This window comes from Quercus lobata, chromosome 10, assembly GCF_001633185.2.
Source record: "Quercus lobata isolate SW786 chromosome 10, ValleyOak3.0 Primary Assembly, whole genome shotgun sequence".
NCBI lineage: Eukaryota > Viridiplantae > Streptophyta > Magnoliopsida > Fagales > Fagaceae > Quercus > Quercus lobata.
The window spans coordinates 51,662,239-51,684,320 of record NC_044913.1 but is presented as its reverse complement, the minus strand read 5'-3'; the positions used below and the strand labels follow the sequence as shown (position 1 = coordinate 51,684,320).

General features: G+C 33.6%; 2 protein-coding genes across 5 annotated transcripts; both read left to right on the top strand.

Moving 5' to 3' along the window:
• Positions 1-622: 622 nt before the first annotated feature.
• On the top strand, positions 623-7,060 carry LOC115964927. Its single transcript, XM_031084154.1, has 11 exons — positions 623-640; positions 765-889; positions 2,900-3,033; positions 3,126-3,328; positions 3,882-4,163; positions 4,245-4,303; positions 4,626-4,662; positions 4,808-4,879; positions 5,031-5,181; positions 6,049-6,192; positions 6,366-7,060. Exons 1-11 carry the CDS (start codon positions 633-635, stop codon positions 6,780-6,782), a joined length of 1,632 nt encoding a protein of 543 aa, XP_030940014.1. The 5' UTR covers positions 623-632; the 3' UTR covers positions 6,783-7,060.
• A 6,242-nt stretch (positions 7,061-13,302) lies between these two features.
• Positions 13,303-21,821, top strand: LOC115965763. 4 transcript variants are annotated; one of them, XM_031085059.1, is made up of 9 exons: positions 13,305-13,585; positions 14,505-14,695; positions 14,783-14,843; positions 15,189-15,237; positions 16,358-16,412; positions 16,494-16,581; positions 16,990-17,108; positions 20,094-20,208; positions 21,501-21,821. In XM_031085059.1, the coding sequence occupies exons 1-8, from the start codon at positions 13,435-13,437 to the stop codon at positions 20,178-20,180; spliced, it is 801 nt and encodes a 266-aa protein (XP_030940919.1). In that variant the 5' UTR covers positions 13,305-13,434; the 3' UTR covers positions 20,181-20,208; positions 21,501-21,821. The 4 variants fall into 4 exon arrangements, with proteins under 4 accessions (XP_030940920.1, XP_030940919.1, XP_030940918.1 ...); XM_031085056.1 differs by having other exon boundaries at positions 13,306-13,585; positions 20,094-20,219; XM_031085060.1 differs by lacking the exon at positions 20,094-20,208 and having other exon boundaries at positions 13,303-13,585.
• Positions 21,822-22,082: the final 261 nt, after the last annotated feature.

Genomic DNA, 22,082 nt, shown 5'->3' with positions numbered 1-22,082 from the left:
GCCTCAGCTAAAGTTTTGATAAAGTATATTATAAGTTGGGACTTTTGGGATGTATCTGAGAGGCTTTGACATGGGTTTTCACTGCATTTGAATGTAAGCCTTTTTAGAGGATCAAGTTACAGACATCAGAGAGAAGTCTTTGGGAGAACCCTTTATCCAAGTTAATGCAGAGAACTCGCCATTGAAGCTTTGTGGAAGAACCTTTCATCTATATTAGTTCAGGTAAGTTCATGGAATAGTATGGTTCTTCTATACTCCAAATACGTCATTGTGTATAAGAACTCTTTCTTGCTCATGTTTGAAAAACCAGCATTTGTCTATCTTTAAACATTAGTCTTCAGAAATAAGTCTGTTTCTTATCCATATGTTCATATATTCTCTTAGCTTAAGATGTTCTTTACTTGCAAAGAACTCATTCTATAGAAACGAGGTTGCTTTTAGAATAGTTCTGTGCCATTAAAAAAACTAATCTATCTCAGTTTAGTTTTAACATAAATTCTACTTTTTGGAGTAGTATGTAGTCAAAGTTTCCTTGTTTGCAACTATGTTTGCTTATATAAGCATCAGAACTGTCCCTAACTTAAGAATGAAAAGCTGCATCATTCTCTCTCCCTCTCTAACTGGTTAGGTTCATGTTTAGGTTTGATTAAGAGCTTGTTCAATGAGTTTTAGTTCACATACCAGTTTAGTTATTAACGGGTTAGTTGGAAAAAAAATGAGTCAGCTTTGGTGCATTTGTTGACTATTGTAAACTTATTTGACAGGTTAGTTATGGGATCCACACATGGAATGAAAGTCATCCTCTCCTTAATTTTCATGATGGTAATTTTCGCCTTGAGTTTCCCAGAAATTGCAGGACAGACAATCTTATCTAGTGGATTCATAACAGGTGAGTTTTATATTTTTATGATTTTAAAATTTTATTTGAAATAATTTAAGGTTATGCTTTGTTTAGAAAGAAATTCTCTGTTGTACCAGAATTGTTGTTACATAATAATTTAGTAACTTTTGTAGATAATCAATCAAATTATAGATTTAATTTGAATTTTCTTAGTTTAGTTATTATTACAAACTATGATAAGAGAATTATTGGCTAGAAAACATTATTAAATTATGTGGAAATTATTATAACAAAGAATATTGTTAATAAGGGTATGTTTGTATAAACTGTTAGAAAACTATATTTTGAGTTTAAAATGAGTATTTGTAAAAAATTTATGAGGAATTATGATTGCAAAACAGAGTTTTGAGTTTTAAAAACATTTATTTAATCTCCCAAAACATTTTACCAAATAGATTTTAAATAGAAATGATTATATTGCGTGTGCTTGTAATATGATAAATTAGATGCCGTGAATATAAAATTCAAACAATAAAAAAGATGCTAAGTACGTGTTATATTGCAAATTTGCAATGGATTATAGCCCATTAAATAATGTAAGTGCACTCTTTCATTAAAAATAAAAAAAAAATGTTCGGTGCCTAAGACTAAAAGTGTTTTTTATTTTATTTTTCCTTTGTGGTGAAAAAGGATAACTCCCTATCCACGGCATCGGGAGAATAATCATGTGAAAGGTATGACCCATAACCCATCCACATTTAGGGAATGGCAACCCATTCTGTTTGGGGCGAAAGAATTCTTTTCAAACTCAAATCTTCTAAATATTTTACATATCACATCCAATTAAATCTTAGAATTTTCATCCAAAATCCATTCCATCTTATTTGCAAAACTATATCTGTCATAATGTTCCATTTGTTTAACTATGAATCTCCGTACCAATTTCATTGGGAATATAAAATTTTTTATAACATTATTTTTTATTAATTTTTTAAGAATTCATTAAAAATGCAGGTTATAAGTGGTATACAATCACTTTTACATAGATTACTTACATCATTTTTATTCTCCCCCACAAGTTATAGGAAAAGTTGTCAGCACTGGACTTTTTAAAACTCAACTTAATAAAAAAAATAGACCATGTTATTGAGTTATAAAGCTTTCCGCATTTTGACTAGATTTATTAAATTGGGTCCAAGTTAAATTAACGATGCATCTAAATTTAGGCACTATTAAATACTATTACACTTTTCATCAAAAACATATACTATTACACTATACCAAACAATATTTGTTATTAAAAAAGTCAAACAATATATTAAGGCATAAAGGAGGACACACTTACTTTTATTATGAAAACTTTAATGGCAATATCTTAGTAATTTAAATACAGAGTTGGGTTTAGTACCTAAATTATAAAATCCAAACCTTTTCCAAATTCTAGCATGTTTACAAATTTGAAGCCCAAATCCATCTAAATAATCTTAAACCCTCACATTTAGGGTTGAGTTGGGTCGAAAATAAACCTAACCCATTGCCATTCCTATCCACCTATTAATTCAATGCCTAATAGTTAAGACTTGCTTTATATATATGTATAAATAAAAGGTCTTTAATTTTTAGAATGTTAGGAGCAACAAGGATAAGAATTGCATATATAAGATCCGTTTGGGTAATGCGGCTGCGTCCCCGTTTTGGACGTTTTGGGTCTTTTATTTTTTAAGTCCAACGTGTTATGTACTGTTCATTGGCAATGAACAGTGATTTTTAGGCCAATGAACAGTGCTGAACAGTAATAAACAGTAAATTTTTTATTTTATTTTATTGTTTTCAGTTCTCAGTTTTCAGCAAAATAAGCTGTATCCAAACGCATACATAGTGCAAAAGTAGAAAGCAAGTTAAAAATTTTAATGTTGGCTCATAAATTCATATGATGATATGAAGAACATTTCAAGGTCAATTAGGTAGCTGGATTCAGAGCCCATACTAGTTAACTTAATTGAGCTACTAATTTTTCTTTGTCTAGAAAACTAATGTTCCTTTTACCTGGTTTCATAGGGAGAAATTTGCTTCAGACAGACGGTGTCTCAGAACCCATTGGACAGACAGATGATACTGTGAGGGTGGATCCTTTAGACCATTTTAAGAAATACAGAGGAGGATATAACATTACCAACAAGCATTATTGGAGTGTAAATCTCTCTCTCTCTCTCTCTCTCTCTCTCCCCCTCCTCCTAAATTCTAATGTAACTTGGTATTCAGAATTGCTGTTTATTTTGTGCAGTCAACTATATTTACTGGAAGTTATGGATATTGCATTGGGGTGTTGTGGCTTTTGTGTGGACTTGTATATGGAGGTTTTCTATTGGCAAATATATATTGTAGTAAAACTAGAAAGAGTGGAAAGCTGAGGAAAAGATCACCTTGTCATAGGCAGTGTTACCTCTGGCATATTCTCGTGGTCATATCCTTGACAATCCTGGCAATGTAAGTCATTCAACTTTGTAGTCCACACAGAATACAATGCTAAAAGCACTACACCAAAATTTGCATAAATCTATGGTACTTTTTTTTTTTTGCTGACAAGGGTGTCCAGGGCTCTTATAGCACCTGACTAATCTCCAAGTTTGTGTAATTCAAGTTTCAAACCTTACCATCTTCTAAATTTCAGAAAACCTGATCGTAAAACACAAATGTTTAATTCCATTCTCAGATTCTTCATTGTCACATGTAGACTGTTTGCATTTCTAACTGAATTAAACAAAACTAACTACAAAATTTGGTCTCCAATCTCCATGATATGAAGTTAAAAGGACTTGTGCTTGGTAAGGGTGTTAGGAGAGCCATAGTTAGTTGGAGATGATCTGATGAACATATTTCATGGATGATCAAAACCAAATAAATGTATTGACAGCAAAACAAGTTTACAATTTGCGTTGTCAAGTGAATCATCCACACATTAGACATTGAAACGAGGTGATAAGAGACATCCCGCCGTGGTACAAGTATAACTGTGGTTATATCTTTCTATTATTTTCAGAGCTGCATCTGGGTTAGTTCTGGCGGGCAGTGCAAAATTTCACTCACAAGCAAAAACTGTTGTGAACATTATCATTAACACCGCAAATGAGGCATCAGAAACCATACACAACACAACAGAGGCAATGAATAACATTGCAAATAACTTAGAAACATCCAGTGAAAACAGTGAAACTTCTAGCTTCCTTACCTCCACATCCAAGAAACTCGATGTTGAAGCTGCAGACATACAAATACAGGCTAAGAAGAACAGGCGTCTGATTGACAAGGGTCTACGGATAGTGTAATTCTCTCTCACTCTCTCTTTCTCTCCATTGGATATCAAAATGAAATTTTTATGCTAATGACATTTTTATACTTGCAGGTACATACTAACCACATTCATTATTTCGTTGAACCTGGTTGCGGTCATAGCTTTATCAGGTGTGGGGCTGTGTGTGTGTGTGTGTGTTTCCAAGTATTAGTAATATAGAGCTAAATAGTTAAAAGGGTCAACTTTAATTAAGTTCTAAGGTTTGCTTGGGACTTAAATTCAAACCTGCTCAATGTTAAAAAAGAATCCAAAAACTCCAAGTAAGCTACCTCAAATTAACTTGAGCAGAAAATTGTCTACTAAATAAAGTGAAAATTCTAAACATCTATTGCCTAGAACTTGCCTTGAATTTAGCAACATAAAACTTTCAGTAGTTCCAGTCCATCATCAATGACCTAAAATCACTGAAGTCAAAATTCTTCTTGTTTGCAGTCTTTGGAACTCTGAGGGTTCGCCGTGCCCTTCACTTGTGAGTATATAGAACCATTTTAACATGGACACACTAGCATAGCTGTTATTTTAGCCCATTTGTATCCGTTTGCTAACAGCTTTTGATTTTAGCTTATTTGCTACTGTACAGTTTTTTAAAACTCATTATGTAACTTCTGTTACAGATTCATCATACTATGCTGGTTCCTTACAGTTCTATGCTGGTTGTTCTTTGGAATGTACTTCTTCTTGGAAAAGTAAGTTTTTTTTTTGCCATTTCTCATGTGTTCTCTATTATTATAATATTTCTATCTCTACAAAATATTATAATATTTCCCAAAATAAGAAATTGACATAGGAAAGGAAGTTTGCACATAATAATTGAAAAGAAAATCAATTCTATTTCAGGTTCTCAGGTGATACTTGCACAGCTCTTGAAAACTTCCAACAAAATCCCGACAACAACAGCTTGAGCTCAATCCTTCCTTGTGATGAATTGCTCTCAGCTAAATCAGTCCTATTTGATGTCAGTGCAGGGATATACACCCTTGTAAATGAGGTAAAATTATTAGTTTCCTTTGGTCACATAATTAATGGAAAATTGTCTTAAGTTGCTAAGTAAATGTCTCCTCTTCTATGATTAATTGCATAATAAGCGCCAAAAAAATTGATCTTGGTGTCAAATTAAATCTTAAAAGTCTTAATTGTATCAATATTTGCCATACAGTTTCAAACTATGGGTTTTATTATATAATTACTTTACTAACCTTGCCTGCATATTTAATTAGCTATGAGTTGCATCTTTGTCAGTTGGTTCTTTTTTTTGCTCACAACATGAGAGCATTTGAACCCAGGTTCTTCCCATGAAGAGACTGTGCAATATCACCTAGCCACAAGGCTCTTGTCATTTTCTTCAAGTGGCATTGGTTATCTATAATTCCTTCTTGCCTTCTATATGCTGCTTACAATGAAATTTCCTAAACACATTACATACCAGCCAATGGAATATAATTTGATATAGAAAATAGATACTAGGCACAATCCTAAAATGATTTAGTTTAACATAGCGTGTAAATCATTACAATGCCAAAATCAGGGAAGAGTTGAATTAGCCTAAAATAGTATCTTTTTAGAAATGTACTATTTACAGTCATAAAGTAGAAATAAAGGATCAAGTCAAGGAAAAGAAAGAAAGGGGCCAATGCTCTAATTGGTTCAACCACTTTGTACTTTGTAGCCTCTTCAAAATATGCCCTTTTATGAATGATCTCTAACCATAAGTAAAGAATCAAAATTGGAAGCACACTGATGTAACAAAATATTACGTATTTACCAGTCCAATTTCAAGTTGAACCTCATTAACTTTATCATGTACACAAAATACTGAAAATTCATAATTTTCTTTTGTTGGTAAATTGCTCTCCAGGTGAACTTGAATATATCAGTTCTACAGGCAACATCTTATCCAAATCTTGCTCATGTCTGCAATCCTTTCTCTTCACCACCAAAGTACCAATACCAGCCAGACAACTGTCCAGCTGACACAATTCGAATAGGTGACATCCCAAAGGTATGCCAGTGGAAATTGAGAAAACTTTGTGCTTTCTTTATTGACAATTTATCTCTACTATTTAGCGATAATCTGCATTATGAATCCCGGGATCTTGTAGTATCACTGAAATCAGTGACAAAATCTGTCTAATCCATTATCTCTGATTATTTTTATCTATTTTGTTTTTGAAGGTATTGAAGTTACTTACTTGTTCTGAAGCCAACAATGCGACATGTGAATTTGGATTTATATCCAATACCGATTATAAGACAGTGGAGTCTTACTCAAGTTCAGTACAAAATCTGCTAAATGCGTACCCAGGTATGGAAAGTCTGGTAGAATGTCAGTCAGTGAAGGACGCCTTTTCTGAGATCCTGCTAAACCACTGCAAACCTTTGAAGAGAGATGTTCAAATGGTTTGGGTGTCAATGGTCTTTCTGTCAATGATCATGGTGTTTTTAATTTTTATATGGATAGCACAAGCTAATCATGAGAAGAATCATCATTTTTCAGATGGTTCTGTGAAACCCAATTTAGCTAAAGCAAATATGCTGGATGCAGGAACAGCTAAAGAAATTAACTGTAACCCAAATTCTAGCGTAGTCTAGAACTAGCAATTAGTTTCAAGGAAAATACTGGAAGACAAACGCGCAAGCGACTTCCAAAAACTCTAGAATAGGATAGGATTATCATATACAAGATTATATATGTACATAAAGAAAGCAAAGATCAAGAAGAAATTGCGATGGGTGCAACAAAATTATTGTACCAGAAAACTGGAACACAATTCTTTGTTTTTTTGATAAAGTAGAAGGCCAAAGCAGGGGACCAACCCCATAATGAAGTGTAAGGAAATATGTCAAGCAATATATTTTACTTGATTCAATTCCTAATTGCAGCATGCAGCATTTTAATAGTACCAAAACAGTAAACACATTGTGCATCTCTATCCCTGCATTTGTGAAGGACTACCTTTCCAATCAAACTTTTAGTGAGTTTTCAACAATGAAGACTAGTTCCAACACTAAAATATTTCAACAACTTATTCTGCTGCAGTTTAATGATTATTGAAACTATAATATGAAGTAGTCGAATGTGTGGTGTAATACCTCAAATGGTGTGGATTGTAATGAATTTGATTGTATAGTATATGCTGATTGATTATGTGTTAAGTCTCACACCAATTGTGTACTATATCGATCTAGACGTGTTTGGTTATAACGTAGATGCTATTCACATTTTCCCAGATTGTGACACATGCTGCTTAAATAATGCTAAAGTTTTAGTTTAGCAGTTTTCTTTTCAAATAGCGCTTTAAACCAACCGCGAGATGAATAGCTTGGTAAAAAAAAGGAGTGAGAACCTACACAATGTCAACATTCTTTAAGAACATGGTTGGAATTAGCAAACTATATCCATAGACTGTAATAGCTAGATAGCCTAGATGGTATGGATTTGTGTGTTGATTTCGGACCACAATGTCACAGCAACTTCTGTTTTTATACCTCTGGGAACCATAGTGCACATATCTCAAGATAGATCCGGCAGGAGTCGAGACCTCTAATCTTCATTGTTTTGAGCAGATTTTTGAGTTGTTTTCTTGTGTCTTCAACATTTTTGGATACTAAAAACTATAACTCAAATATATGACTTGGATTTGCCAACACAACAATATTTGACCCTAACAATCTCTCCCTTTGGCAATTCATGACAAAACCACAATAGTACATGAATGTCCATAATATATTCTACTTGCAATACATCAAAATTAGCCTAATCTAAAACTTGAACTCCGGAAAACTTTGCAACAATAGAGCTCGAGTCTCTTGATACGGCTTAGAAACCTATCTTTGTTGGAATACATTAAACAAGACGCATTAAGGAATCTTTGGAAAACTGACAAGTAATAATATCATTGCTCAAATGAATCAACACATGCACAATATAATAATCAATAAGAACAAACATGTGGAAAAAAACTACACAATATCATAAATATAGCAATAAAGCATCAAGTGTATAAAAAATAAACGGTTACAAAAACCAAATGTAGAAGAGATAAGAAAAGCAAGTACATCCAAATGAATTAATCTCCCCCAGTACAAAAAATGTACTCTACTCTCTCACTCTTCCATAGGTGAGGTCTAATATATGGGATTTTTAATTTTTTGAAATGTTTAATTTAATCAATATTATAGCAATCTTCCTCCCTTCACATGTAACCCTAAATTCATCTTTAATAAATGGAGCTCAAAACATGGAATAAAAATTACATGAACTAAAACTCACCCTTAAAAGTGGATCCCAATGTGTGAGATTTTAAAATTATATTTTGAAATAATGAATTTAATCATTTAATTAATATTCTAACACTCCTCCTTCAAGTGTCGACCTAAATTGGTTTGTTTTATTTTTCTCAAACCAAGAATAATAACCTGAAGTCTAACTCTTAAGACAAGCCAACTTGGCCCCATCCTTGTTCATCCTTCATCGGTGTGATGTTGAGATGTTTTAGATACCATGTGGAAACTTTCTTGATAAGTTTTGTGAAGTGATACACTAATAACAGAGAAGAAGCCAACCTTAATGAGTCAATTTAACTATATAAGACCAAGCTGTCAAATGGTTCATACGTTAGTGAGTTCGTTAATAGTTGAGCTTGAGACAAATTTTCCATAAAAAAGAAAAACCTACATTTTCTTGCTGAGCAATTATAGTTACAGACTCTGCCCAGCCAATAATATTGTGTTTTGAACACACAATTTCAACCTCTTTGCTTACGGGTTGTGTGTAACACGTGTTACACGTCTGCAATAATAATTTTCCTTCCTTGTATTGCACACATGTCTGCTTATATGTGTGCAACGATACTAATTTTCCTTTATTGTATTGTATGTTATAGAGACATATTTATATTAGTAATTTTCAGCCTTATTTTCTATCATTTAGAACTTCCACTTTTTAATTGAGGGCAAATTTTCAGCCTTATTTTCTCCTCCTTCTTATCACCAATTTTCTGTTTCTCTCTACCATTAGATTCTGCCTGCTGATATTGTCACTTATTGTGGGAAGGGTTTCCGTTCAGTTGTCCTCTAGATTGTATACAGCATCGTGGACTAAATCCCTTTCAACCACTACATCGGCTGGGGACTCTGTAGTGTCAAGTGAAGCACGCATGGCCGGGGGGGCATCTTTGCTCCTTCTTCATCTTCATGACTGCTTTGCGAATATAACTCATCTCTCGCCCCCTTTTTTTTTTTTTTCATTTGCATCTTATTTTTTGCACATATAATTAATACACACACAGATTTTATATTACCCTATTTATACTGTTACAAAAGTATACACCTTGTTTCGGATATATGTTTCTAACTGTGAAGGGAGGAAGCATACACCCGAAACAAGGTATACTTTCTTTTTCAAGAGAGAGAGATATAGATGAATAATGAGAGGGTGTGCAGAGAGATAGAGAGAGTGGCATTGGTGTCCTCAAAGAGTACAACAAAGACCTTTTTATGAGAGATTTTGTTTTTTAAAGAGAGAGACGATGAGAGAATATAACACATCGAAGCTACTTTTGGAGTACAGTATAATTAAAATATGACACATTGAGGGTACTTCTAGAGTACTTTTGGAGGGGTTCTTCAATCACCCTGCACTCAATCACTATCTATATATATGCACTCTCCATGGATTTAATGTAGTTTCCCCTTTTTCCATTACATATGCAAATGAATGTCTACAAGCTTTGTACCATCTATTTTTCTTTTCTTTCTTTCTTTTTTAAAAGTCTTATGTTTATTGAAAAAAGTCTACTCACATGTTTTGTTTATGGAAAATTGTTGTTGCACAAATGGAATTGCACACAACTGTACACACAAGAGGCAAGATCGTGTTTTAAAAACTCAATTTCAGTTATAATTTGAAATAGTTAAATTGTGAAATTTTATTTTGCAACCACAATTTCAACTAACATGTTGCGCACACACCCATGTGTAATTAACATTACCTTTTATATATATATATATATATATATGGGTAGTAATTGAGTGCAGGATGATTGAAGAACCCCTCTTTGGAGAGTGCATATAAACCCATGCAATATTACTCGACACGATTAAAGATTGTGTTTGGAACTATAGTTATTAGTTTCTCACAATACGCAATACATATCGTATCATTTACAAAAAATTCCGTATTGTAATATGAGACACTGTTATAAATTTTGATTTTTGTGTTAAAAAATACAAATTGTTTGGTGCATCGTCATGTGAGAGATTAGGTAGTTAGTGTTATCAATCTAACATGAAAAATGTTGGTTTCCAAAAATTAAAGTCTTAAAACATTTTTCTTTGCCAAGCAATTTATGGGTTTCAAAAGGATAGGTTTCAAATACGCAACAAAAGAATGTTTCAATTTTTTTTTTCTTTATTGACAAAACATTAGTTTGTAAATTCTATGTAATAAAATTTGTGGTAGCCTTGACACCATTTTACAATTTTGTGTCTTTTAATTTTATCATGGGATGGGGTCTTTTGTAAAGGGGTTAGAACTTTTTATTAATTGGGGCCTTAGGCATAGGCCTTAATCTGCCAATGACCTCATGAATTAGTATCGAGATTGGTCAATATAACAAAATTTTGATATTTTTCTAAGGAATATTTTAATTCAACAATATAATATACATTGACAATTTAGTGCATTTTAAATAAAACTTTTAAGGTTGATTCTAAAAATAAATTATATATATATATATATATATATATATATATATTAATGCAACCAAATGGTTGAATTTAATTAGAAAACTTAAAGTACAATGACTAAATAATTGTACATAAGTTTTAACTTATATATGAGATGAATTCAAGTTATATCTGATGTATTTTTTACACTTGAGCCAGACAACCCAATAACCTGGTGATAAAATTATTTAATACAAGGAAAATAACAAGTTTTGGATAACATTCTATTACAGGGACGTGATGCATGGGCTCTGTTGGAGACTTGGAGTACATAGGGAGACTGGTAAGCATGTTGAAGCTCATATCAACTCATGATCCATGGTCCTTCATTAGTTCATTTCGAGTGAGCTTCAATGAAAATGAAATATTGTTGTGTTCTAAAGAGATCCCTAGTGAGAGAGTTGTTGTACGTACCTGACAATAGTACTGTTGAAGGCAATTTTGGAGGTGTAGGGTTAAGAGTAGACAAAAGTGATGGAGAAAGTGAAAGTGGAGGAGAAGGTGGAGGCTGTGGTGAAGGCCACGGTGAACACCGAGCTGAAGATAGAGGTGGCAGTAGAGGCAGAAGTGGAGGTGAAGGGCGAGGGGGAGGGGGAGATGGAAGAGGAGGCTGAGGTAACATGGAAGATGGAGGTGGAGATGTAGACAAGAACTGGAGATCAACCATATCCAAACTAGCAAAGATGTCCATCATGGTCACAGTTCAATCAACTGCTGCTAGCATTGGCTTTCGCTCCTGTGGCCAACATTCCCCGAATAGGATCTTCCTAGTTGCTATTTTGGTCACTAACTTAGTGGGATACCTTTGTTGCATAATTTCTATCCTGCTAATCCATAAGAAGCCACAAATTTCAGAAAATTTGGGAGGGATTGGATCTATTGTTGTTTCCTTCGGGTTCATACTATTGACATCTATGTTCTTCGTCGAGTCTCTTGTTTGTTAAGAAAATAAGGAGTGGCTTTGTTCATATGATTTTGATCATGAAAAAATGCATGCATTATTAATAAATATTACCCGATGTCCCCATGATATACGGATATGGTATAAGTTCATTTTAAAATATTTTATAAGAAATGTAATACTTATTAAGTGTTATAATATTTGGCAAATTAGTTGGAGTTATACTCTATGTCATGATGTCATCAAAAAGAGAGCAAATGTAAACTTTTAAGATTAATAAATTTAAAATATAAACTTATTGCTTTAGTGAATTGAAATTTTTTTATCTTCTTCTCAATTCCACTAATTTAAACAGACAATAATTATTTTGTATTCTTTATTGCCTATGATTAAATTTTCTTTTGCATTTTCTTGGATTATGTTTTATTTGTTCCCAAAGCAACTCAACTTGAGTAATAATGTCATATCCCAAACCAATTGTTACCCATATAAATTTTAAAAAAATTTATATAAAATGATTTATTAAAACACTAAGCCAATACGAAAATAGACCCAATCATACATCAAATTCACTAAGCTCAATTCATGTAGACAAAAGGCCCAATCCGAAAAATGAACCAAACCCACCAAGCTCAATTCCATTTAATAAAGCTAAGCCATAACCCATCAGGTTGTAACCTAACAAGGAACCAAACCCACCCCATTAAAAATTAAGCCTAATATGCACCCAGCCCGACTTACAAGGCCCACCAGCCACCTAAATTTCAAAAATTACAATCAAACCCTACAAACAATGTCAAAACCATATTTTGACCTTGTAACTTTTCCAAAATTATATTTTGACCACAAAACTTCTCCAAAATTACAAATTTAACTACAATACTTTCCAAAAATCACATTTGACACTAGATCTTCCCTAAAATTACACTTTGACCCTTGAGACTGTCGAAATTACACTTTGACCCCTAAATTTTTTAAAAATTATATGAAAACCCATACAATCAAATACATTACCATTTCAAACTCAAATTTTGGGGCCTCCCTTCCACTTAGGAGCCTTAGGTAATGACCCAACATAAGTTTCTCGTTTTAGTGAAGATTAGATAGGACAAAACGACATTTGGAAAAAGACAAAGTTTTTATTGTTTTCATTTTTTTAATAAATGATCTAAGTTTTATATATATATATATATATATATATTTTTTTTTTTTTTTTCTTCATGAAATAACAAAGTTTTATCTATTATTTTTTTGCCACACATTTAATATTATAATTATTCAAAATTATATTTTTTTTAATAAAAAATGTTAACAGATATCCTAAAAATATTAGTTTAGGAATTATTTTTTAAAAAAAAATTATGAGAAAAGAAAAAAATAATTATTTTAATAAATTTTTATATTTTCTATAAAAATAATGCCAAAACAGACCATGAAAAAAAAACTGAGCTACCGCAGTTGCGGTACCCAAGCAGACAATGAAAAAAAAAAATTAAAAATTGAAAGGTCGGTTGTTTTTTTATGGGAAGTATGGATGGAAAATCTCGGATATGGGCAAAAATATTTCGGCCTCACCGTCCTACTCCGAAATAACCGATATTTTTCCGCACGGAAATGTCTCCGGTTAACCTGAGGGAGTGTATGGAAGAAATGGTGAAGTACACTCTGGAGTCTCACATAAACGGAACCCTTGAATTCGATCTAGGACTCTCCAACTCCTTCTGCTCCGACCTACTCAAACTCGATCCCAACACCACCACTACCGGTAACATTTGATGAATTCGACAATTTTTTTTTTCTTTCTTTAATGTACTTAGTTCCTGATTGGTTTTTTTTCTAGCTTATTAGAAATTTGGGAAAATTGTAAACCCAAACATGTAATAATAAAAAATTTAACTTAGTGTTCTAACTTAGTGTCTGGTTCTTATGGGGTGAGTTTGTGGAAGTATATGGAAATCAGAGATTCCTTCTAGAGTTTCTTTTTTTTTTGTTTGGACTGCAGCATTGGGGAAAATTTTGACAATTGACAATTTACAGAGAAAGACTAGGTGACTTTTGGACTGGTGTTATACATGTAAATGCAATGGGGAATTAGTAGACCATCTTTTACTTCACTGCCCTGTTTGTTTTGGAATTGTGGTTTATGGTGTTGGGTCTATTTGGAGTTTGTTGGGTGATGCCAAAGACTGTTGTTGAGTTGTTAGCTTGTTGACTTGGTTGTTTTCAGCGTCATTGGAATGTTCATTTGTGGGCTGCCCCGAATTGTTTGATGTGGAGGGAGAGGAACAACTGGAGTTTTTGAAGACAGAGAAAACTATGCCTTATCTAAAATCATTTTTCTTTAGAAATTCATTGGATTGGATGTCAGTTTTGCAGTCAGTCCTTATGGTTTGTTGTTGATTTGATAGATTAATGTACTTTGCATGATTAATTTGTATGGTCCCCAGTTGTATACTCCTATATAGTTGGGTGACTCTGTTTTTTATATCAATGAAATTTATATTACTAATAATTTTTTTTAGAAATAGTGGAACCATAGTTCCACTGACTTTTAAAGTTTAGAGGATATTGCAAATTGCACCATAATTAAGGGAAAGAGTGCAATTTGCGCTGGAGTTTTAGATGTTGGCTTTATTACATTCAAAGAGGATGTTAACTCTTCATGGTTCCTGCTCCTTATGCAGAATCTGTTGAAGGAGATCCTCCATATCCCTTATACAAGCATCTAGCAGCAGCTTTATTAGAATCAATCAATTCTAAAACCTTTTGTAGGACACAGAGCAGTTTGAAGTTTATCCCAGAAGGAAGCTCCTTGAAGCAGGAAGAAAATGAATGGCAAAAGCTGGTTTTGGAAAAGGGATCCGAAATTGTGAATGTGAGTTTTAAGCTTTAACTGAGGGTGTCATTCAATGCCAAATTGTCCTTGTGTAATATGAATCTAACAGATGTTTTCTTTCATCAGATTTTGAAGTCTGTTGTCCATGAACTTCATGTTCAGGAGCCTTTCTTTTCGCAGCTAAAAGGTATCGATGTGTTTCTGCTATGAATCTCCATGTTTATTGTCTGAACATAACTGGATCAGATTTCTTTGTCATAACTAGAGATTTTAAGTAATTCTTTGTTATAACTATGAATCTCATCATTGCCATTGAGCTCTAGCTCAAAAGGTACCTCCTTCTCTTGTAAGAGTAGGGTGGAGGGTTAGGCTGTGGGTTCAAGACCTACCAGATGCGTGTGTATCTATTTTTACCGATAAAAAAGTAAGAGGAAACTATGAATCTCATCACTTTTTATTCTAAATCTCTTGATTTGCTATTGCCAATCCTGTTTGAAGTGAATCCTCTCTGGCAATTTGACATTGTCTATAGATGGCAAGAAAACAATTGAAGGAAGGTGTGCCGTTGGTGACTACAATAGGTATGAAAAATTCAATTTTTATGCATAAATCAGTAGGAATCAGTTGGTAAATGATTTTTTTATTTACTTTCTCTTTTTTTTTTTGACATATAATTCCTTATTTTCATACTTTTTAATGAAAACAAGTATGAATGGGTTTTTGTGCCTAGCATGGATAGCAGATGCTAGCAACAAAATGCTATGTTATGTATGTAGGAGGTGTAATTTTTGTTTTGTTGGTTTTGTCACTGATTCTAAATTAATCAAAAGGTTAGAATGTCAGAAAACTTATAATTGGAGCCATGCTATACTCCTCAACCTAACAATTTTCCCTAAGAACGCTATCAATTGAATGGACAAGGTTCCTCTCAATTTTGAGTGGAATGGAGATAGTCCATTTCACTGTTCATATTTTATTTAAGGTATACAAAATGGCACTAGAGACATCTTTAGATTTGTAATATTTAAAATCTAAACCATGACATTGATTCATTTGAGATGGAGAGGATCCTGTTTCCATTTCAACTTAATCAGATTTGATCAAAATTTGCTTAAAATGTAATATGTAACATATACATGCATAGGACAAGGTTACTTGAACTAGTTTCTCACCCCAAAAGTAGACAGAGTCTGTTTGGGAACAACTTAATTAGCTGAAACTGAAAACTTTTTACTGAAAGTATTGTAGATAAAGTTAAAAAGTAGCTGAAATAGTACAGTAAGACTATGAATAGTACTAAAAAGTGCAATGGGACCCATGGATAGTAGCAAAAATAAGCTAAATAGTAAAAAAAAATTAGCTTTTCAAGCCAATGCCAAACACAACCAGAATATACCCATTAATGTAAGTATGCGTTTGGCCAGCTTATTTACTTAAAGGTGAGACAAAAAGTGATTTTAAGAAAATAAGCTGGTTTATCATATAGTTTGATGATCCAAAAAAAAAGTTCGAATTATAAATATATTAAATTCTTCTAGGATTCTGACAATCTTTTCTATTTCAATTTTGTGCTTCCATTCCTGCAATTTTTCCAAAGTTAAATGATTATTATTTTATTGGGTTTTCTATATGTTTGGTAATTTTACTTCACTATTTCTTTGTTGATTGATTTGCATTACTTTTTACCTTTTATGGTCACAGAATTGGTTCAGGAACTTTGATTCTTTTCAACAAACGTGTGGTCCTTGAAGTTCAGGTGTCAATCCTGTTTTTTCAATCAATTTGTACTTCCTTATTTCCACTTGGCTCTACTCTTTGTAACTTCATAAATTTGCAGGATGTCCACCGGTATGCTTCGTTCTCTGAAATGTTGGGGGCAGAGAGTCTTGCAAAGGTTCTTCCTGGAGTTGAAACCATTGAAGAAGGTAACAGCTGCTATTTTTATTGAGTTTCACTTCCTGTATGGTGATAAATCAACTCATGAGAAAATAAGCTCTTAAAGCTGAAAATGAGAAATAGGGGCTGCATTCATTCGACTTTTCCTTCTCCTTGACCTCTGGAATAATCTGTTATAATACCAAGGGAAGGGGTGTAGTAAATCTTTTTAACCATGTGAAAGGACTACTAGGTTTTAGGGATTTAGATAGTAATGTCATAAAAACTTAAAATTATTTGTTTTCTGCTTTGTGTTAAGCATTTTTTCTGCTTTGTGGTTGCTTTGATGTACTCAATTAAGAGGTTCACCTAATAAAATTATTTATGAATTTGATTTCTGACTTTAAAGTGATTTGTACCTGTAGTAGTCCATGAGTAATAGGCATGCACTTTTTCAGGTGTACAAATCTACAGGAAGTTCTACACAGAAGAGAAAGAAAAGACAAATGGCGTTCTTGCAATCCATGTTTCGAAAGTGGATGTTCAGCCTTACACTTCTCTGGCGACCCTAATCTCTGTAAGTGCTTAGTTGCTGCTCTGTTATGATTTGCATATCCAATTGCATGAATAGAATGACTTCAAATCTTTTAACAGTGAACTTTCTCCTAATTTCTTAGATCTGATTGTGACTTAGCTTTCATCATGCTGTTGGAGCATTGGATATGTTAGCCAGAGATAAGGGATATAATGAATAACAGGATAGAATGTAAATCTCATAGTTTTTAGGGTAAACATATACTCTGCCGTTCTAAAATATGTCTTAATTTCTTTATTGGAAGGACCCAATATAAGTATCCACTTTTCAAGGTGGAAATACTTCAACATTTTCTCTAACTATTCTCACCTTTTCTAAAGAAGCAAACAAGTTTCTCATAAAAAGTTATCTAATCTCTAATATAGGGTGAATGGCATTTTATGAAGACTTGAACTTTTTACTTTTCATTAATAATCGTTTCTTTAGAACCAAGACACTTTCTCAGGACATGAAGAGCGTATGTCATGCTACATGCTAATGGTGTTGCAGTGGAGAAATCACAGATAAAATTAGTAATTTCTGTAATTATAAAATTCTTTTGTTGTCTGTGTAAAGAATAAGTTAAAATGGATCATGGAATGTAAACATATGACTTGAATCTGATGGTAATCAGAACCAATTATTGAAATATTGCTATTGTCCTGCTTTATTTGGAAGCATGTAGCATGAATTTTGTAACCTTCATCTTGGAACATCCAATTCTAAACTTGAAGCTTTTTTTTAATAAGTAACCCTAAACCTTAATCTATTAAATGAAGAAGCCCAACTAAATACATAGAACCATATCAAGTCCTAAACAAAATCATGGAAAAGTCCTAACAGGCTTGATGACCAAACCAGAATCCAACCAGATATATATCTTGTTCTGGTAAGAAATATATGTTTCTCTCTATTTATTATAAAATTAGTGGTAACCTTGAAATGGTACTGGTACCAAAATAAACCATTCCAATGGACAAACTGGAACTGTCACTAGAATGTAATTGTCATTCAGAAACAACAAAGAATAGACTTCTAAATCCCAGGCAAACAAAACGGGGTATAACCCATGAAAGTTATTTTCCAATGCCCAGTAACTGAACCCATGAGCTATAGAATTACATTCCCCTGCCACCCAATCAAACAGTACAATTCTCCCCCCCTAATGCTGAAACCAAACCCCTTATGTCTTGAATTACCAAACTGATCTCACAGGCTACTGCTGAGGATTGCTTGTTAGTATCTTGCACTACCACTTGGGCATCGCTTTCAATTATTACTCTATCAGCTTCTGTTCTTTTATTAATATGAATTGCATTCCTGATTGACAATGCCTCAGAAAGCGTTTTGAACTTAGCTCACTTTAAAGGACCATGCTGCAGCAAACTACCCTCTTCATTCCTCAGCAAAGCTGCAGCAAAGGCTTTACAAGATCCCAACACAGCATTAACATTCAATTTCAGCCAGTGTTTCTGAGGTGGAATCCACTCAGAGTTTTACTTAAAGACTCCTGCGTACTACATCTGTTAATCCTAGATATCTCTCATTTAACAATGTCTATAGGATCTGCAACTTTCTTACTAAACCAAGTCATTCCTTGTTTTCCAGAAATACCCAAGAGTTATAGCAGCCATCACAAACCATTCCTTCTTACACACTTCATCCCACCATCATCTCCCTGGAGTGCTATCAACAACTTAACAACTTAACAAATTCTCCAATTGTTTCTGTTCCCAATCCACCACTCCTACAATTCCACAGGATTCCAAACTGTAATGCCCTTGCAAATACACAATTCTTAAATAAGTGCAATCAAGTTTCAGCAATTGTGTTGAAATCTTTAATTAAGATGGTAATATACATCTTTTTGCTTGCCATGAATTCTCACATAAAATGTGACCATGAATTGGATTTTTTGAATAACCCAGTGAAGGTTTTTGACCATGCAGGTGGCTTCTAGTCATAAAAACTTTTCTAACATTTCTTTTTTGATGAGTAATGAAAAAATTTATTAATAAAACAAAACTAAGTACACCGCGGGTGTATTCAAGGAGAATTACAAACAGCTCTCAAATTACAATGCTCAACCAAATCTAAAAGATAAAACAAGGAGAAGGATGAAAAGCAACACTTCAGTCTAACAAGGTATGAAGGAAGAAATCAAGGATAGACCATTCACAACCCTCAAAACTTCTAGCATTCCATTCTTGCCAAAAGCTCCACCCAATGAAATGTGGCACAGCCTTCCAAAAGGCAATATTTCTATGCCTTCCAAAAGAGCCCTGTCAGGCTGCAAAAAAATCGATAACCCTTTTTGACGTCACCCATTGGAGCCCAAATAAACAAAACACCATTTTCCATAGCTTTTAAACTATTGGACAATGAAGGAGAAGGTGGTCCACAGACTTTTGACACCTCCTACACTTACAGCACCAATCCAATACAATAATACCTCTCTTCTGGAGAATGTCAGCAGATCAAATCTTCCCTAGAGAAGCTGCCCAACTTTTCTAACATTGGGGTCACCCTACTATCATTTGGCTTCTTTTTTGTTAATGGAATAAAATTTTCACTAATAAGACAATTATGTTATGCGTATTAAATTCAGTGATATGTATATGGCAACCATTTTCTTGGTTAAGATGGTTTCACTAGATTTTTCCTTTTTTTTATTTCCTTCTTTATATGTATATGTCCTAAGGATGCATGATCTAGTGTTTCTAATACGGCACTCTTGGTTGCTTCTTGCATGCCATTCACCTCTTGTAATCAATAATAAGATTATTACTCCCAAGTACCTGTTCACCTGTGTGCACAGTTAAATACATACGTTTGTATGTGCATATTATGCCTCTTTTTCTTGAGTGCATCTGCACTTAGTGCTCCAGTGACCTGATGTAGGAACTAGTTTTCTGAATGACTGCTGCATGCCTTATGTCACTTAAAGTTTGCAATTTAATGTGAACCTGACTTGTATGGTTTGTCCAGGTATTGAGTTATGGGGGTGTTCAAGGCCTTCTTGGTCTGACACACACCACAGGGACTATTCCAAATGCACTTTCCCCACCAAGATGAATTTTGCTATCATCATTTACCCTTCTATGTAAGCCCAACGTAAGATGGTGACTTTTAATTAATTGCCTGTCTTTTGCACTGCAAGCAGAAGACTTAATTTATGCCTTGTTAGGAACCGCTTTCTCTGTTATACATTTTGGAACTGCTTAGCTTAAATTTTTGACATCTAAATCATCAAGTCAAATGAAGAAAAGCTCTTTTATTTTATTTTTATTTTTTATTTTTTTTAATGAGGAAGCCACCTTTCAGCAGCTATGCAGTTAAGCTATAAAAGAGGATCAATCTTATCTGTAAGGGAAAATAAGAAGCCCTGCCTTGTCTGCACCGCACACTCAGGCACCTAAGTTGTGACCAATCATTTAATAAGTTTCATTTTGAAAATTCATAACAAAATGGGTTAAATTGAAAATTATAAGCATTGGTGATTTAGTTCTTAAACAAGAATGGGTGGGACCCATGACCCTGAAATTTCTCTCTCGCTCTCCCCCCCCCCCCACCTTTTCTTCTTTTTATCGTGTATGTAAATTGAATTTTTATGAAAGATTTTTGAAAGTACAGTAACCAGCAATTAACTCCTGAAACCTAATAGCTTCTAAGGGAGAGCTTCTTAGGCAATTGCAGCACTTGAAACAGCTTATCTAATTGCAGATGAAAGTACAATTACACTGCAGAACTTGAAAGTACAATTATACTGAAAGTACAATTATCTAACAGCACTTGAAAGTACGAAACAGCACTTGAAACAGCTGGATTGAGATCCGGTGCAATTGCTTGTTGCAATTGCACCATGCAATTCACCCCCCTCCCTCTCACAAATTTTTTTTTTAACTTTTTTACTTTTTTTAATTTACATCCATAGCAATTGCATCAGATGCAATACCTAGGGTATTACATCTGATCTCAATCCGAAACAGCTTATCTAATTGCAGAATCTGTAGACAATTATACTGCAGATGCATTCTATCTTCTCCTTTGATACTTCATGTACATTACATAAAACTACCAATGATTCAAGAACAAATTCTTATGCCAATTTGACAATTTGTAAGCAATTACAGCAGTAGGAACGTGGAGCTTTAATAGAAGTACATAATAAGTAAGATTCATCTCCTGTACATCATTCCTTAAAGACTACCCTGGATGGATTTAGTTATAACTTAGTGAAAACTATACACATGCTTTGTTGGTCAAATAGTTGAGAAAACTAATATTTTCGCAACCTCGTAGTTGTATTTCTTGCTCATCTTTATTCTGAGAGGCTTGACAGACTAGTTTATGAAAATTATATATGGCTTGATTGTAAATTTTCTCATTGGCTAGTGGTTGATGGTTATACCTTGACTCATGGAGCTAGGGCACTGGCAAAGCATGCTAATAAGAGTACCAGTAAATATTGGGGTACTTTGGAAGGAAGTGGCGAGGATCTGTTTGAATTTGAGCTTTGGAGATTAATTTCTTTTTGTTTTTTCTCTTACTGTGGTTTATTGTATGCACAAGTTTGTATACAGAATTTTTAAATGCTGTCAAATGTATCTAACCATCTCACTATATGGCATAGAGATTTTCTTACAGTTGTATTGGATCTTTTGGTTTCTCATGCATCTGGTTGAATATAAACCATCAAATACAACTTTTCTGTCAGGCATTTGGAAACAATTTTCAGATTATTAATCATTAATCTTTTCTTGGAGGGTGGCTTAAATCAGTCATTTTCTAACTTAAGCCAATGAGCTCTAGTTCAAATATCACTTTCTCCCCTTGTAATAGCAAGATGGAGGGAGAAGTCGTGAAGACCCACTAGGTGAATGTGTAACTTATTAATAATAAAAGTACTTTATTTATTTATTTAATGTTTAACTAGTTCAAAATTCTGCTTTAAAAGAATCTGCCTCTGTGCCCTTG

Bases quoted from the DNA above. Each gene is read 5' to 3' on its own strand.
- LOC115964927 (XM_031084154.1), top strand. The intron at 5,182-6,048 runs GTAAAATTATTA...ATTGCTCTCCAG, and splicing joins TATACACCCTTGTAAATGAG to GTGAACTTGAATATATCAGT. The intron at 6,193-6,365 runs GTATGCCAGTGG...TTGTTTTTGAAG, and splicing joins GAATAGGTGACATCCCAAAG to GTATTGAAGTTACTTACTTG.
- LOC115965763 (XM_031085059.1), top strand. From the start codon at position 13,435: ATGTCTCCGGTTAACCTGAGGGAGTGTATGGAAGAAATGGTGAAGTAC. The intron at 14,844-15,188 runs GTATCGATGTGT...CATTGTCTATAG, and splicing joins TTTCTTTTCGCAGCTAAAAG to ATGGCAAGAAAACAATTGAA. The intron at 16,413-16,493 runs GTGTCAATCCTG...ATAAATTTGCAG, and splicing joins GTGTGGTCCTTGAAGTTCAG to GATGTCCACCGGTATGCTTC.